Here is an 18,110-nt window from a genome sequence, read left to right on the forward strand (position 1 = left end):
TTGGCTGGAACATTGTAAAATGGCACATTATCTTTTGATTTGTAAGTGAACCTGGGTACATACTCATTGGCTGGAACATTGTAAGTGAACCTGGGTCACAGGATCTCCATTGGCTGACACATTATGCAGTGTCAATTTTGTTTTGATGTAGGTTTCTTTTAATACAGTTGTAAGTATAACATCCTGATAGCAGTAAAGATTTGAGAACCAAATTGTTCAGTTGTCAAGTTTTTGTTGTTACTTGTGTCTTTGGATTACATCAATATAAATTTTATTGTTGACATGAGTAGAAAATATAATCCAATAAATTACTTGAGAAAGTAAACATCTGGATGTCCCAGATTGTTTAAAAAGCTAACTCCTCATTCATATTAGCTTTTGACCCCATTATTTGCAGGACAGGAAGCCAAGTAAAACTGTTAAAATACAAGATCATTTAATTCTGATGCCATTTTTATGCACATGAAATATGATGTGCCATATCATATTGTATGTTTTTCATTTTCTGTTTGTCTGTTCCCTATTTCATTTCAGCACAATAATTTTGAGTTCTCCGCCATCTGCCATTATCAAACATTTATAAGTGCTTGTATTTGGGGAGATAAAGAATCATATTGATACCTGGATCAAAAGGTCTCCATTAAGAAAGTGTTTTCCACTTTTATCCCACTCCTTCCATAGCAACAACTCAAAATGGTGGACATAAGCCTGAAGTATTGTATAAGCAGACGACAATTAAAAATGGCTGATCTTGTGGCTCAAATTCTTAAAGAAAATGAATCAATTACCTTACCATTTGTTGGAAATGTAACACAGGAATAAAGTCTGCAAATTGCACATGGAATGATGAACTTGACTGCATACATTTATCAACATCATCCAATCCTAGCCACTGATGCAGCCATCATTGTAATTCCAAACAAACAGGAGCCTATCTCACATAATTTGGAATCACCCACATGGGGATGTTTACTAATCATTTTCCACTTAATTTGGAATCACCCACATAAGGATGTTTACCAATTATTTTCCACATAATTTGGAATCACCCACATAGGGATGTTTACCAATCATTTTCCACATAATTTGGAATCACCCACATGGGGGTGTTTACCAATCATTTTCCACATAATTTGGAATCACCCACATGGGGATGTTTACCAATCATTTTCCACTTAATTTGGAATCACCCACATAAGGATGTTTACCAATTATTTTCCACATAATTTGGAATCACCCACATAGGGATGTTTACCAATCATTTTCCACATAATTTGGAATCACCCACATGGGGATGTTTACCAATCATTTTCCACATAATTTGGAATCACCCACATGGGGATGTTTACCAATCATTTTCCACATAATTTGGAATCACCCACATGGGGATGTTTACCAGTCATTATCCACATAATTTGGAATCACCCACATGGGGATGTTTACCAATCATTATCAACATAATTTGGAATCACCCACATAGGGATGTTTACCAGTCATCTTCCACTTACCAAGGATTAACAGACATACAAGTTAAATGATACCTTGGACTTTTTGTTCATGTTTAATTATTGTTTTGCACTTTCTGTAGATTTTTCCAATAAAATGCAAGATGTATTGCAATCATTGTGCTACATCGCAATTTGACAATTCTAGTGATATCCCACCCTGCCAGATACATTAACCCAAATATATACATGAATTGCAGTGTTGATAAGAAAGAGCTTTACTGATTTTGGGATCAAAAGGTCATGGTTGCAGTGACTAAACAGGTTTCTGCTTTATGTCATGAATTTGTTATGACCTGTTTGTTGAAAAAATTTTGTAAATGGCTTGCATTTCAGATCAGAGAGACCTCTGACATTCCCAACAAAAGGGAAGGCATGAATATCTTCAGTTCACTCCATCACCAGCATGCTCTTTGATACAAAATAGGCATGATGTGATGTCTTCCCATTTCAAATGCACATCTTCAGTTGGCCAAGTCACCAGCTTGCTCATTGATGTAAAATAGGCATGATGTGATGTCCATCAATTTAAATTACATAGCATATTGTAGTCATGTCCACTGCAGATTCATTTATATAGATTAGCAATAATGTGAAGACCTGTAGGCCTTTTGATGTAGAATATATATATCATGTAGGGCCATCCAGTTTAAATGTCATGTCTTCCTTTGGCCAAGTTCCTTTGGGCTCATTAATGTAAAATAGTCAAAATATGCCCTGGAGTATGTCATAAAGACAACAGATGGAGCCAGCTGGAATGCATCACATGAATAATGATGTTACAGCTTATAAAGTCCTAGACATTTTAAAAAAATGCGGCCTATAGCAACAATATGAGCTCATATTTGAAAGCTGTGACCCATTTTTACCTTTATCTTTGTGTTGAATATATTTGTGGGGATGCCTAAACTGACTCAGTACTGTATAGCCAACATTGTGTTGATGTGCTGTTAAACCTTATTGATACATTCACACATAAATAAAATGTCATTATTCTTACCTGGTTGTCATATCAACACTCAAAACTCTACCAACCACTCACATACCTTCAAGCCACCTATCTACCCATCCATTCACCAAGTTATCCACCTACCCTCAAAACAACCTAAGACCCAATTACACATCTACCTATGAACTCATAAGACATGATTCACAAACCCGAGTATCTACCTTTTAACATGACCTCATATTGATTTTATACACTGTTTGTAATTGAGCTTCCTACCAAGGTTTGCCTACTTAGCGAGTATTTACCCTCTTATGTGTAAACTTGGATATGCCCCTATTCACATACAAGATGAATCAGGAATACCACACATTTTCAGTGTAAATGAAGAAACATTATACTTTGTGTTAACATGGCCAGGATCCAATTCTGATTGACCTTAGGTGACCTTGGTTAAGAACAAAGGTTAGCTAGTAAATTTACATTTGACTTGACAATAATATATTTCTCACATTTTTCTTTCATGTTAATTGTAGTCAAGTACAGCTATATCAGAAATAAGATAGGTGAATTTTAAATATTTTTTAAAGTTGAGTATTTTGCATTAAAATATGTTCAGTGACATCGGTTAGGTCATATAAATTTCACCACTAAATTCTGCCAACAAAAAATAAGTTTTAATCTTTGATCAGAAACTGTTGAAACATTTCGTTGTCAGATGGATTTTAAGTTATCAACACATGAATTTAAACTGGCAGGAAATTTATCAACAATTGTTCTTAATCAAGTTGGAAATGTATCAATGCATGTAGCTAATCAGGTTGGAAAGTTATCATTGCATGTAGCTAATCAGGCTGGAAAGTTATCAATGCATGTAGCTAATCAGGCTGGAAAGTTATCATTGCATGTAGCTAATTAGGTTGGAAAGTTATCATTGCATGTAGCTAATCAGGTTGGAAAGTTATCAATGCATGTAGCTAATCAGGCTGGAAAGTTATCATTGCATGTAGCTAATCAGGTTGGAAAGTTATCATTGCATGTAGCTAATCAGGCTGGAAAGTTATCAATGCATGTAGCTAATCAGGCTGGAAAGTTATCATTGCATGCAGCTAATTAGGTTGGAAAGTTATCATTGCATGTAGCTAATCAGGTTGGAAAGTTATCAATGCATGTAGCTAATCAGGCTGGAAAGTTATCATTGCATGTAGCTAATCAGGCTGGAAAGTTATCAATGCATGTAGCTAATCAGGTTGGAAAGTTATCATTGCATGTAGCTAATTAGGTTGGAAAGTTATCATTGCATGTAGCTAATCAGGTTGGAAAGTTATCAATGCATGTAGCTGATCAGGTTGGAAAGTTATCATTGCATGTAGCTAATCAGGCTGGAAAGTTATCATTGCATGTAGGTAATCAGGTTGGAAAGTTATCATTGCATGTAGCTAATCAGGTTGGAAAGTTATCATTGCATGTAGCTAATCAGGTTGGAAAGTTATCATTGCATGTAGCTAATCAGGCTGGAAAGTTATCATTGCATGTAGCTAATCAGGCTGGAAAGTTATCATTGCATGTAGCTAATCAGGTTGGAAAGTTATCATTGCATGTAGCTGATCAGGTTGGAAAGTTATCATTGCATGTAGCTAATCAGGTTGGAAATGTATCAATGCATGTAGCTAATCAGGCTGGAAAGTTATCATTGCATGTAGCTAATCAGGTTGGAAATGTATCAATGCATGTAGCTAATCAGGTTGGAAAGTTATCATTGCATGTAGCTAATCAGGTTGGAAAGTTATCATTGCATGTAGCTAATTAGGTTGGAAAGTTATCATTGCATGTAGCTAATCAGGCTGGAAAGTTATCATTGCATGTAGCTAATTAGGTTGGAAAGTTATCATTGCATGTAGCTAATCAGGCTGGAAAGTTATCATTGCATGTAGCTAATCAGGTTGGAAAGTTATCATTGCATGTAGCTAATCAGGTTGGAAAGTTATCAGTGCATGTAGCTAATCAGGTTGGAAAGTTATCATTGCATGTAGCTAATCAGGTTGGAAATGTATCAGTGCATGTAGCTAATCAGGTTGAAAATGTATCAATGCATGTAGCTAATCAGGTTGGAAATGTATCAATGCATGTACCTAATCAAGTTGGGATGGGGGGGAGTCTGGCATAAAACACTCTCTGTCTTTGATTTTTCATACACTGTAGATCGCTAAAACTTGCATCAGTTTGTAATATGTACTGGTACTCAGTGAAGTGCAGTTTAGACCTGTTTGCCTTCACATAATGCATTGGACACTCAGGGTCTATGCCACTAGATTTCATATAATTAGCATAGACCCTGACCTCTCTGGTGTAAAACTTGACTCAACATTTTGAGTAATAAATAACACCATGCATTTTAAAATTTTACCTGATGAGCCATTCAGGTTGGTGAGGAAATTAAGGTTTTATAAAGTTTTATGACAAACGGGTCTGGCATCTCATGATATATTTTCACTGGATTCGAATTCAGTGTCTTCTGACTAATGGAAAGGCTAACATTTTCTAATTCAAAAGCTTCTGAATTCTGACTTACTGTCAAGTTTATGATGAGGACCAGGTCCCAGTTTCACTGTTTTGAATGTCAAGTTGCGTTGTATGATAGAGGGATCATGTCCCAGTTTCACAGCTTTGACTGCTGAGTCACATTGTATGATAGATGGACCAGGTCCCAGGTTCACCGTTTAGAATGTCGAGTCAGGTTTCATGATAGAGGGGAACAGGGATTAAAAAAAAGACATTATGACTTAAATTCTCTTGATAAAAGCTACTAATCTGTTTAGAACAAATAGCAGTTTAAAAGAAAATTAGGCCTGTTTACAACATGAAAATAAAGGAATTGTTAATCCATCCTTTTCATAAGTTCTAAACTGAAATCCTTAAATATCGTCAGAAACATTTTGACACTTGACATATATTTGATTAGCAGCAGTAAGAAAGTCTGAGAGATTTATGAATATTTTCACTTTTAAGTCTTTATCTTTCAATACAGGGGGCAGTTTGAATATGAATTGGTGCTGAAGACAGACCTATACACACAACGACACACACAGTGGTATTACTTCCGTGTACAGAATGTTGTCCCAGGAATTACATATCGATTCCGCATTGTCAACCTTCTCAAGAGAGACAGTTTGTATAATTATGGTAAATAATTGTTGTTTCTATACATTGCCGATTTATCAAAGGGTTATTCAGTGTTACTCATGTCTCATCTCATAACATGTCCCATCATGTCCTGTCATGTCTAGTCTCATCATGTCATTTCCCATCCCATCCTTTCATGTCCCATCCCATCTTATCATGTCCCATCCCATCCATTCTTGTTCCATCCCATTCTTTCATGTCCCATCTCATCTTATCATATCCCATCCCATCATTTCATGTCACATCCCATCCTTTCACGTCCCATCCCGTCTTATCATGTCCCATCCCATCTTTTCATGTCCCATCTAATCTTTTAATGTCCCGTCCCATCCTTTGTCAGTCATCTCAAGAGCTACAGTTTATATAACTATGTTAAGTTACTACTGTTTCTGTTCTTTGCAGTTTTTATGCTGAAGATCATACAGTGTTATTCATGTCTCATCCAGTCTTGTAAAAGGTGACTAATGGAGGCAATAAACATACTGCAGTAGTTTTAGCATATTGTTCTCATGACTGAAAGAGTGGATGTTGGAACCCTACCATTGGGTCAGCATGCCTGAAAACAGTGTGTGTTGGACGCCTACATTGGGTCATCATGCTTTAAAGAGTGGGTGTTGGAATCCTCCCATTGGGTCATCAAGCTTTAAAGAGTGGGTGTTGGAATCCTACCACTGGGTCATAATGCCTGAAAACAGTATGGGTTGGAATCCTACATTGGGTCATCATCCCTGAAAACATTGTGGGTTGGAATCCTACATTGGGCCATCATCCCTGAAAACAGTGTTGATTGGAATACTACATTGGGTCATCATCCCTGAAAAGAGTGTGGGTTCGAATCCTACATTGGGTCATCATCCCTGGAAACAGTGTGGGTTGGAATCCTACATTGGGTCATCATCCCTGAAAAGAGTGTGGGTTTGTATCCTACATTGGGTCACCATTCCTGAAAATAATGTGGGTTTGTATCCTACATTGGGTCATCATGCCTGATAGATTGGGGGGTTTTGAATCTTGCCATAATGTCATCATGCCTGAAAAAGTAGGTGTTTGAATCCTGCCATCAGGTCATTTGTGCCTGAATGAGTCCTGCTGTCCGATCAGCCTTTGTTGAGTACCATGGTGTGTCCAAGGTGTTTTATTCAAATGGGATTGGAACTAAAGATCCTTCTTGTGTTTCAGCACTATAAATCAAAAACCAAAGTGTTACTCTGAGTGGTTGTAGTGGTAGTGTTCTGTTTATAGGTTTATGATTTTATTGATGGCAAACTGTTGGGGACAGAATGGATATTTTCTGACATCGGAAAATGATATTCTTTTATTCAGAAATTCTCTTCTGTCCACAATGGGTTTTCATACAAAGCTTTAGATTTGCTTAGTTGTTTATATTGCATTGATTTATCTTGATGTTACAATGATATTACATTAATTTGATATTACAATGACTTCTCTTGATGTTACAATGATATTACATTAATTTGATGTTATAATGATATTACAATGACTTATCTTGATGTTACAATGATATTACATTAATTTGATGTTATAATGATATTACAATGACTTATCTTGATGTTACAATGATATTACATTAATTTGATATTACAATGATATTACATTGATTTAGTTTGATATTACAAGAATATTCCATTGATCTAATTTGATATTTCAGTGATTTTGTTTTATACTTAAGGCATGCGGCCCCTAGTGTATTCAGAGATGGATGCCAATACAAAAAGCATTGGCTGGGTTCGTGCTGGCCACCATGTTAGGTATGTTAAAATATCAGTTACTTCCATTTAGCTTGCATGTATAAAATGATTTACAAGGACTCTCATAAAATACAAAATTATGATGATTATAAATTTACTTTTTGACCTGATTTATTTTCTATGTTTAGCTTTATCGGAGTTTATCTTTTTCTTAGAGATGAATGGCAGTGTTGTATTTAGACATCTGTCTGTGATCTAGAAATGCATGAAAATTGATACATTATGTGTATTGGTTTAGATCAAAAAGTGATATGGTATAGATAAAAAAATTGATTCATTTATCTGTACTGATGTAAATAGAAAACAAGTGATACATTTATATGTATTGATTTAGATAGAAAAGTGATATATGTCATATATTTAGATATAGATAGAAAAATGCAACCCTCATGGGAGACTTTGGGACAGTTATGAAGGGAAAGGAAATGCATTTTCACATATATGTTAGGTTATTGAAAAAAATTGATTTGTTAATCTTACAAAGTTTGAATTTAGTCCTCATTTAGTTCAGGTTCTGATATCGTACAAAGGATTCAATGTGATTAACTTAGTATTGTTTATTTCTAAAAGATACATATATAATATACACCATGAAAGAAAACAGACGACCCTACCTTTATTTTAATTTGTTTTAAAATGATACAGCATTTGTGAGTTGAAATTAGCCAAAAGAAATAATTAATTGGATTGTTTTAAAACTGAATGGCACACATTTATTATTTTTTGTTGTATAGAAGCCATTTTCTGTCTATTATTTGATGTGTTTTAGATATATTTATCAGAATGAATTGATGCATTTACAGTCTTCAATTATCTCTTGGTTATATTACTGTACATATCATTATCTCTTGGTTATAGTAGTGTACAGATCATTATCTCTTGGTTATATTACTGTACATATCATTATCTCTTGGTTATATTAGTGTACATATCAATATCTCTTGGTTATATTAGTGTACATATCATTAGGAACTAGTTTTATCAGATTTATATATAAACCTATCAAATACATATTTTCTTGCAATACTCCAGTTTCTTAATCTTTTCTGCTCCACACTTCTTTCTCTTTTTATTCTTGCATCTTATGGTGTTTTCTTTCTTGCATCTAATGGTGTTTCTCTTTCTTACTTCTTAAAGTGTTTTCTTTCTTTCATCTTGGTGTTTCTCTTTCTTACTTCTTAAAGTGTTTTTCTTTCTTTCTTTCTTCAGACTGTCCTCTTCTCAAACCCCATTTTAATAAATATCACATATAGCTGTTTGAAGCCTTTAATTACAGAAGACATTTATTTAGAAAACGAATTGTAATGCCTATAATCTGCTAAAATTGTTATTAAAATCTTAACAACAAGAACAGTAACAAGTAAAGATTGTACAGATTTCAGCCAGCATAATATTTCACCAGTAATCTTGGTGGCAAAAGCATTTTTTCCAAATAGATTTTCTTAAGTGTTATTTTAGACCTGAAAAGTCAGATAAATGACAAGGTATTTCATTTCCAAATAGTTGTTCTTGGTTATTTCAAAGGAATAATACCTTTCTTTCCTTATCTCATTTCTCTACTTCATTTCACAAGGCTGGGGTTTTAGTGAATCTATTTCTTCTTGACCTTGTATGCTTTTGTCAGTGCTTTCATATCATCAAGTGAACACACGTTCAGCTTTTAAATTCTCTCCTTTAAAATTGGAGGGGGATATGCAACTCTATTTTTGCTAGAGTTTGGATGTTGATAAAAAAGAACGAAATTTAAAACAAATTCCTTTAATTTCATTGTTCTTGATTCTTCTTGCTTTTTACACAACAACCAGCCATTTCTGATCAGTACTTTTACACATTAAACAGTCATTTCTAATTAGTACTTGTATACAGTAACCAGTCATTTCTGATTAGTACTTGTATACAGTAACCAGTCATTTCTAAGTAGTGCTTTTACACATTAACCAGTCATTTTTAATTAGTACTTTTATTCAACAACCTACCAGGTCTAATTAGTAATTGTGCATGTGTTATTCCTTTTTTAACGGTTATCTTGTCCTTGATTTGTTGAAAAACACCTTCAGTATTTCCAAAACTTCCTTGAATTTATTAGAGTGAATGCAGAAAAATGAAAATATTTTTATAATTAGAATAGTTTTCATTAATTATAGAGTTTCTGGAAATAATAAGTAAGTAGAATGAAAGAGACCAGTATTTACCAATGAAGTAGCAATTATGTAATGATGCACTTTGTTATTTGTACTTTTTGTATCCATTGTACAGTGGTATAAAAAGGTAGTGATGTTAGAAAGTTCAGTTTCCGTTTTAAAGAAAATACCTTTTAATTTTTAAAAAAATCCATGATAAATACTTGAAAAAAATAATAGTGTATGAACCATGCAATTAACCAGGGGTTTATATGATGTGTTGTCTGCATTTTGAATAAATAAATCACATAGCCAATTCTTTCCGCGTAGGGGGAGACTTTCAGCTGGAGAGGGAAGGAATTGGCTAGCCAGTTGTTTCCCAAAGAAAACTTTTGGGGTGGGTGGGGTAAATTTGACCACTGCACCAGTTGAAGACTAGGAGAAAAAAAATCACATTTATATGTAATACAGTGCACACCTTGGTTTAATAAATATTTTATGAAATGAACACAAGTGTTTAATTGTATACATCACAAAAAAATCAATGATTTTATTCAACTATGCACATAAAGCTGTATTGATTTGGCATAAAGTACATTAAAGTATAAAGATTTCAATGTAGAAGTTGGTAATGCCATTTTTCAGCACATGCTAAGACTACACAGGGCTCATTGTATTTGGTTAAGGGAGAACACAGATAACTACCAGGGAAAAACCACCGACCCATGTGAAGGTACTGCCAGTCTTTCAAACATACCCAAGTTGGTCAAGTCCAAGATTCAAACTTATCCGGACAGAGGTGACATGTCAGTGATCTCCTTCTACCACTTGGCCATCCCGATTCCAGTTTTATCGTTGGAGAAACACCATTCTCTATTAAGTCCATTCCATACTTCTTGAAAATATATTTGGATGGCCATCCAGTCTTATCGTGGGAGAAACACTCTTTCCTATTAAGCTGATCCCCTACATATTGATACATTTATTTTGGTTTGCCCTACAGTCTTATCATTGGAGAAACACTATGAACTTTGCTGTGTATATCATACATCAGATAATAATAAAATTACTTCACATTATGAAATTTTTATTTCAGTTATTCTCGAAATGTGCTGCATTTACACTGCCCACTTCTTCAGCGGGGCATTGCCTACTATGAACTGGAGTGGCAAATGGTGAGTTTGACATTTTTCCTTCTGTATCTCAACCATACTCACCTTTGTCACTTTTTTTAAACCTTATTTTGAATTAAATCCAGATTCCATGATTACAAGGAAATGAATGATGACCTGTAAATCCAATTAAATTCTTGTCCATTGAGAATATTATCTGGTTGAAGAATATTTTTCCATTGTATTGTAGAATTTGCTAGATTCATGATATGTTACACTCATCTGTTTGACATGCCATACATTGGATTCATGAAATGTTACACTCCTGTGTTTGACATGTTATACATCGGATTCATGATATGTTACACTCATGTGTTGGACATGTTATACATCGGATTCATGATATGTTACGCTCATGTGTTGGACATGTTATACATCGGATTCATGATATGTTACACTCATGTGTTGGACATGTTATACATCGGATTCATGATATGTTACACTCATCTGTTGGACATGTTATACATCGGATTCATGATATGTTACACTCATGTGTTGGACATGTTATACATCAGATTCATGATATGTTACACTCATGTGTTTGACATGTTATACATTGGATTCATGATATGTTACACTCATGTGTTGGACATGTTATACATTGGATTCATGATATGTTACACTCATGTGTTGGACATGTTATACATCGGATTCATGATATGTTACACTCATGTGTTTGACATGTTATACATTGGATTCATGATATGTTACACTCATCTCTCTGACATGTCATACATTGGATTCATGATATGTTACACTCATCTCTCTGACATGCCATACATTGGATTCATGATATGTTGCACTCATCTTGGACTCGACTCAGAACCACTCAAAAATGTTTCCTCATCCAAACTGTTACACTATAAATCAGTAGTAAACACTTGCACATTCAACATTTATTTTACTTTCTGATGTTTTCTGAACATTTGGACTGGATTGTTTCGATGACACTTTACATGTTGCATGTTACCAAATGTGTCCATGTACAATCTAACATTTTTATAATGGTGGTACTGGGAGCCACAGAAATGACTAACATTGTATGTGAGGGACCCTTGTAGTGAGGGACATATCACAATAGTGAATATGAATACAAACATTATTTTGAAATGTGAAATCATAATTGACTCTCATTAGTCAAAGAGCTGGCCATGATTCATGCAGCAGTCTCATTAGTCAAGAACTAACCATAAGTCACACAACAGTCTTATTAGTCAAGAACTAACCCTAAGTCTTGCAGCAGTCTCATTAGTAGACAACAGCCATAAGTTGTTAAGCACAGATAAAATGGAATTCAAACAATTTCATGGAGTCCATGACCACATCTGAATTATAAGAGATGATTCAGTGTGTGATACAATATCAAATATAATGTACTAGAATCCTTGGTACACTGTACAGTATCAGATATTATAGTGGACTTTAATCCTTGGGAGGGTGCAGTGCACTATCAAATAACATAACAGCCTATAATCCTTGCTACACTGTACAGAGTCAAATATAATAACGGACCATAATCCTTGGTACATTGTACACAGTCAAATATTATAATGGACTATAATCCTTGGTACATTGTACACAGTCAAATATTATAATGGTATACAATCCTTGGCAGTGTGCAGTACACTATCAAATATAACAGACTCTAATTCTTGGAACACTGTGCACTATCAAATATTATGATGGTATATAATCCTTTGTAGGGTGCTGTACACTATCAGATGTAATGGACTGTAATCCTTGGTACACTATACACAATCAAATAGTATAATGGACTACAATCCTTGGTACACTGTATACAGTCAAATATTATAATGGTATATAATCCTTTGTGGGGTGATGTACGCTGTCAGATGTATTGGAATGTAATCCTTGGTACACTATACCCAATCAAATATTATAATGGACTACAATCCTTGCAGTGTGCAGTACAGTCAAATTTTATATTGGACTATAGTCTTTGGTGCACTGTACACAATCAGATATTATAATGGACTATAGATTTTGGTACACTGTACACAATCAAATATTATAACAGACTATTGTCTGTATCACGCTGTACACAATCAAATAGCATAATGGACTATAGTCCTTGGTACACTGTACATGATCGTGTATTATAACGGACTATAGTCCTTGGTACACTGTACACAATCAAATATTAAAATGGACTACAAACCTTGCAGTGTGCTACACACTGTCAAATACAGTTGACTATAGTCCTTGTTACACTGTATACAATCAAATATTATGATGGACTGTAGTCCTTTGTCCACTGTACACAATCATGTATTATAACAGACTGTAGTCCTTAGCACGCTGTACACAGTTAAATAGTATTATGGAATATAGTGTTTGGTACACTGTACACAATCAAATATTGTAATGGACTATAGTCCTTGGTACACTGTACACAATCATGTATTATAATGGACTATAGTCCTTAGCATGCTGTACACAGTTAAATAGTATAATGGAATATAGTCCTTGGTACACTGTACACAGTCAAATATTGTAATGGACTATAGTCCTTGGTAGACTGTACACAATGAAATATTGTAACATTGTATTTCAGGAATTCCCCAATGAGAATGATACATATTATCTTGCCCACTGTTACCCGTACACTTTCACTGACCTTAAGGATGACCTTGAGAATCTACTTAATGACAAGCAACGGCAACAGTTCATAACACGAGAAGTGCTTTGTGAAACACGGGCTGGCAACAGTTGCTTTCTCCTCACTGTTACAAATTTTGGTAAGTTTTTATTTGAATTCCAGGAGTTATTCCCCCCTGAAATTTCAAAGATTTTCTACTTGTACATTTAAAGAGAAACAAAGATTATGCTGGAGTAGAAATTAATGTGGATTGAGAAGTACTTATTCACCGTTTAACTCAGAGTAAGATTTGTAGGGAATTTCACATAAGGGATTATAATCAAATGCTGTAAATATGAAAAACTAAAGTGAATAAATTACTTTTAAGATCAGAAGATGCCATGCAATTCATTGTGTTTTACACCTTCAACCACAATACTGTCACACAGCTTATACAGGTGTTGTCGAAATATATAATTTTATGTGGTAACTATCTCATCATAAACTTGAAGAACTGCACATTGTAAATACTTTATTTTAAGCTTAGTATAGATTGTAAATTACTTTATTTTAAACTCAGTACACATTGTAAATTACTTTATTTTAAACTCAGTACACATTGTAAATTACTTTATTTTAGACTTCCTCACATTGTAAATTACTTTTTTTGAACTATAAACTTCTACACAGTTTAAAATACTTTAATTTAAACTCAATGTCCTGCAAATTGTAAAAATACTTCATCATTAACTGAATATTTTGTATATTGTAAACTAAGCCCCTGCAGTGTAAATTACTTTATTTCGTTTTATGTTAGGCTTTGAATTACTAGATTTCCCAAGGTAAATAAAATGATAAAACACTGGAGTGAAATACAATAAATATTATCACTGCTACCTCAGTAACAAGATAACTGAAATTCAAAGTTATTTTTAGTTCCAAGAGGTAAATATGGCAACCTCCTGTTAAAAATGAATTGAGTTCAAATCAAATGAAGGCATGAATTTTTTTTTTCTCAGTGTAGTATTTTACTTTGAATTGTAAAGGAGAATTATGTAACTGTTTATATTTTCTGTGTGAATAATCACAGAATACAGCAGTACATAAACAATAAACCACAGACATCATGCAGAATCCAATAAAATGTCTGCTACTCGCTGGCCAATATGTTTGAGCATAAAATAAAGGAACATTTGCTTGCTATGAGTGAATAATGGACATATTCCATCTTATGGGTGAAAAACTGAAGCATTCTTGCTCATGTTTCGCCATCATAAAGAACTTTTCACTTCCTCTATGAATTATATCTGTTGTTTGCAAATATCCCTCTGTTTAATCGCAAACTCCTGTACAGGGACGAGTTGTGGCAGCTCAGTGGTTAGCATGCTGGACTTGAGACGAAAAGGGTGCTGGTTTGAATCCTACCATTGGAGTAACCTAGGTCAGCTACCATAGTATGTCCATCGGGAAGGCATTTTACTCCAGTTGCCTTGGCACCAAACGATCTGTTTTTCTCCTGTGTAGTAAAATCACCAAACCAAAACCTGCACAGTGTAAATTGCTTTATCAATGACTCATGCATGGAGTAAATTGCTTTATCATAGACTCATACATGATGTAAATTACTTTATCTTAGACTTGGACTCATGCATGGTGTAAATTACTTTATCATAGACTCATACATGATGTAAATTACTTTATCTTAGACTTGGACTCATACATGGTATAAATTACTTTATCATAGACTCATACATGGTATAAATTACTTTATCATAGACTCATACATGGTATAAATTACTTTATCATAGACTCATGCATGGTGTAAATTACTTTATCATAGACTCATGCATGGTGTAAATTACTTTATCATAGACTCATGCATGGTGTAAATTACTTTATCATAGACTCATGCATGGTGTAAATTACTTTATCATAGACTCATGCCTGATGTAAATTACTTTATCATAGACTCATACATGGTGTAAATTACTTTATCATAGATTCATGCATGGCGTAAATTACTTTATCACAGACTCATGCATTTTGTAAAGTACTTATCTTACACTCAGACTCCTACACAGTGCAAAGTACTTTATCTTAAACTTACATAAATTACTTTCTTTTACAAGTCCAATTCCTGCACATTGTATATTACTTTTATCGTACACTGTCTCCTGCACAGTGTTAATGTCTTTATTCTAGAAAGGTTCTTATAATAATGACTAATACATTGGCAGTGGTTGGTGAGGTGAAGGAAACCTAGAATCACCAACCATATGGGTAACTATTCTACCTTGTATACAGGTAGATAGCAATCTTGGATGAAGAAAGAAGAAAGATTTCATTTATTGCTTGTACTGTTTCAGAGCAGCCAAAAGAGGTACAGAATGAGAAAAAAGCAGTAGTGATAACAGCCCGAGTTCACCCTGGGGAATCCCAAGCCAGCTGGATGATGAAAGGGGCCATAGATTTTATCACAGGGCCAGATCCGGATGCCCAGGTAGATATAGATTGAAGTCAGCCATTTGCTTTCATGATATCCACAACACAGTATTTTCATGGATCACTGTCATCAATAACATAAAACTTGTCTTTTGTACAAATTAAATATTTGTGCTAATTGATTTTATTTGTTAAATTCACAGAAAAATTGTGCTTGCTATATGTTATGGAATATAAAATAGTTGATAAATTTATTAAGGGGAGGTAATTCTTGCTAGAATGGATGCATTATATATCTTAATTTAGAAATTAAGAGGAGGATTCCATGACCAATGCTGGCATCAAACTAAATAAATTCAATATTTTGAGGGTTATGATTTTGCTGAAGATTCATATAACAAGGTACTGAATTTTGTAAAATAGTTTCTTTTTTGCCATTGTCGGCACTGGCAGACGAGGTTTTGTGTCAGCCCACCAAGATAATGTCTACATTAATATTTTTATGTGCAAATTGAGTAACCTATATATAACTTTGAACCAAGTAAACACTCAGAAACTTATTCATTGATTAAATTTATTTAATTGAATTAGAAACAAAGGTATACTGATAAGATGTACAAAATTAATTTTTTTAAACATGACGTATATGAATATTAATTACCTAATACATCAAAAATCCAATTTGTGTTTACTTTATGATGTTGTGTATTAAATTGCATGTTTTCTTTCTGATGTTGTGTAATACATTACATGTTTACTTTATGATGTTGTGTATTAAATTCATGTTTACTTTATGATGTTGTGTATTAAATTACATGTTTACTTTATGATGTTGTGTAATACATTACATGTTTACTTTATGATGTTGTGTATTAAATTACATGTTTACTTTATGATCTTGTGTAATACATTACATGTTTACTTTATGATGTTGTGTAATACATTACGTGTTTACTTTATGATGTTGTGTATTACATTGCATGTTTACTTTATGATGTTGTGTAATACATTACATGTTTACTTTATGATGTTGTGTATTACATTACATGTTTACTTTATGATGTTGTGTATTACATTACATGTTTACTTTATGATGTTGTGTAATACATTACATGTTTACTTTATGATGTTGTGTATTACATTGCATGTTTACTTTATGATGTTGTGTAATACATTACATGTTTACTTTATGATGTTGTGTATTACATTACATGTTTACTTTATGATGTTGCGTAATACATTACATGTTTACTTTATGATGTTGTGTAATACATTACATGTTTACTTTATGATGTTGTGTATTACATTACATGTTTACTTTATGATGTTGTGTAATACATTACATGTTTACTTTATGATGTTGTGTAATACATTACATGTTTACTTTATGATGTTGTATATTACATTACATGTTTACTTTATGATGTTGTGTATTACATTACATGTTTACTTTATGATGTTGTGTAATACATTACATGTTTACTTTATGATGTTGTGTAATACATTACATGTTTACTTTATGATGTTGTGTATTACATTACATGTTTACTTTATGATGTTGTGTATTACATTCATGTTTACTTTATGATGTTGTGTATTACATTACGTGTTTACTTTATGATGTTGTGTAATACATTACATGTTTACTTTATGATGTTGTATATTACATTACATATTTATTTTATGATGTTGTGTATTACATTACATGTTTACTTTATGATGTTGTGTATTACATTACATGTTTACTTTATGATGTTGTGTATTACATTACATGTTTACTTTATGATGTTGTGTAATACATTACATGTTTACTTTATGATGTTGTGTAATACATTACATGTTTACTTTATGATGTTGTGTAATACATTACATGTTTACTTTATGATGTTGTGTATTACATTACATGTTTACTTTATGATGTTGTGTATTACATTGCATGTTTACTTTATGATGTTGTGTAATACATTACGTGTTTACTTTATGATGTTGTGTATTACATTACATGTTTACTTTATGATGTTGTGTATTACATTACATGTTTACTTTATGATGTTGTGTATTACATTACATGCTTACATGCTGTCATGTCATAATGCTGTTGTAAATGGAAGTTTTCCTTCACTTTGCTGGTAAAAGGATGTTGTCCATCACATTGCTGGTAAATGAAGATTTTCCATCACATTGCTGGTAAATGGAGATTTTCCATTACATTACTGGTAAATGGAGGTTTTCCATCACATTGCTTGTAAATATTAGTAACCATCATTTTCTGTACCATCCACTTGTTTAGTAACCATATTTCTCTGTACCATCCACTTGGTTAGCGAACATTGTTCTCTGTACCATCCACTTGGTTAGTGACCATTGTTCTCTG

General features: G+C 33.4%; 1 protein-coding gene across 12 annotated transcripts in view; it reads left to right on the forward strand.

The window, feature by feature from the left end:
• Positions 1-18,110, forward strand: part of LOC149774642 (cytosolic carboxypeptidase 3-like) — a 365,035-nt gene that overhangs the window by 240,883 nt on the left and 106,042 nt on the right. For all 12 annotated transcript variants that reach the window (XM_089944927.1, XM_089944928.1, XM_089944935.1 and 9 more), the window contains 5 exons: positions 5,480-5,634; positions 7,325-7,403; positions 10,620-10,698; positions 13,271-13,454; positions 15,661-15,794. In XM_089944927.1, the coding sequence (XP_089801053.1) occupies positions 5,480-5,634; positions 7,325-7,403; positions 10,620-10,698; positions 13,271-13,454; positions 15,661-15,794 (631 nt within the window). The remainder of the gene's footprint in view (positions 1-5,479; positions 5,635-7,324; positions 7,404-10,619; positions 10,699-13,270; positions 13,455-15,660; positions 15,795-18,110) is intronic.

The sequence above is a fragment of the Sinohyriopsis cumingii genome, unplaced genomic scaffold (genome assembly GCF_028554795.1).
Source record: "Sinohyriopsis cumingii isolate HCF-2022 unplaced genomic scaffold, ASM2855479v2 utg000160l, whole genome shotgun sequence".
Classification (NCBI taxonomy): Eukaryota; Metazoa; Mollusca; class Bivalvia; order Unionida; family Unionidae; genus Sinohyriopsis; species Sinohyriopsis cumingii.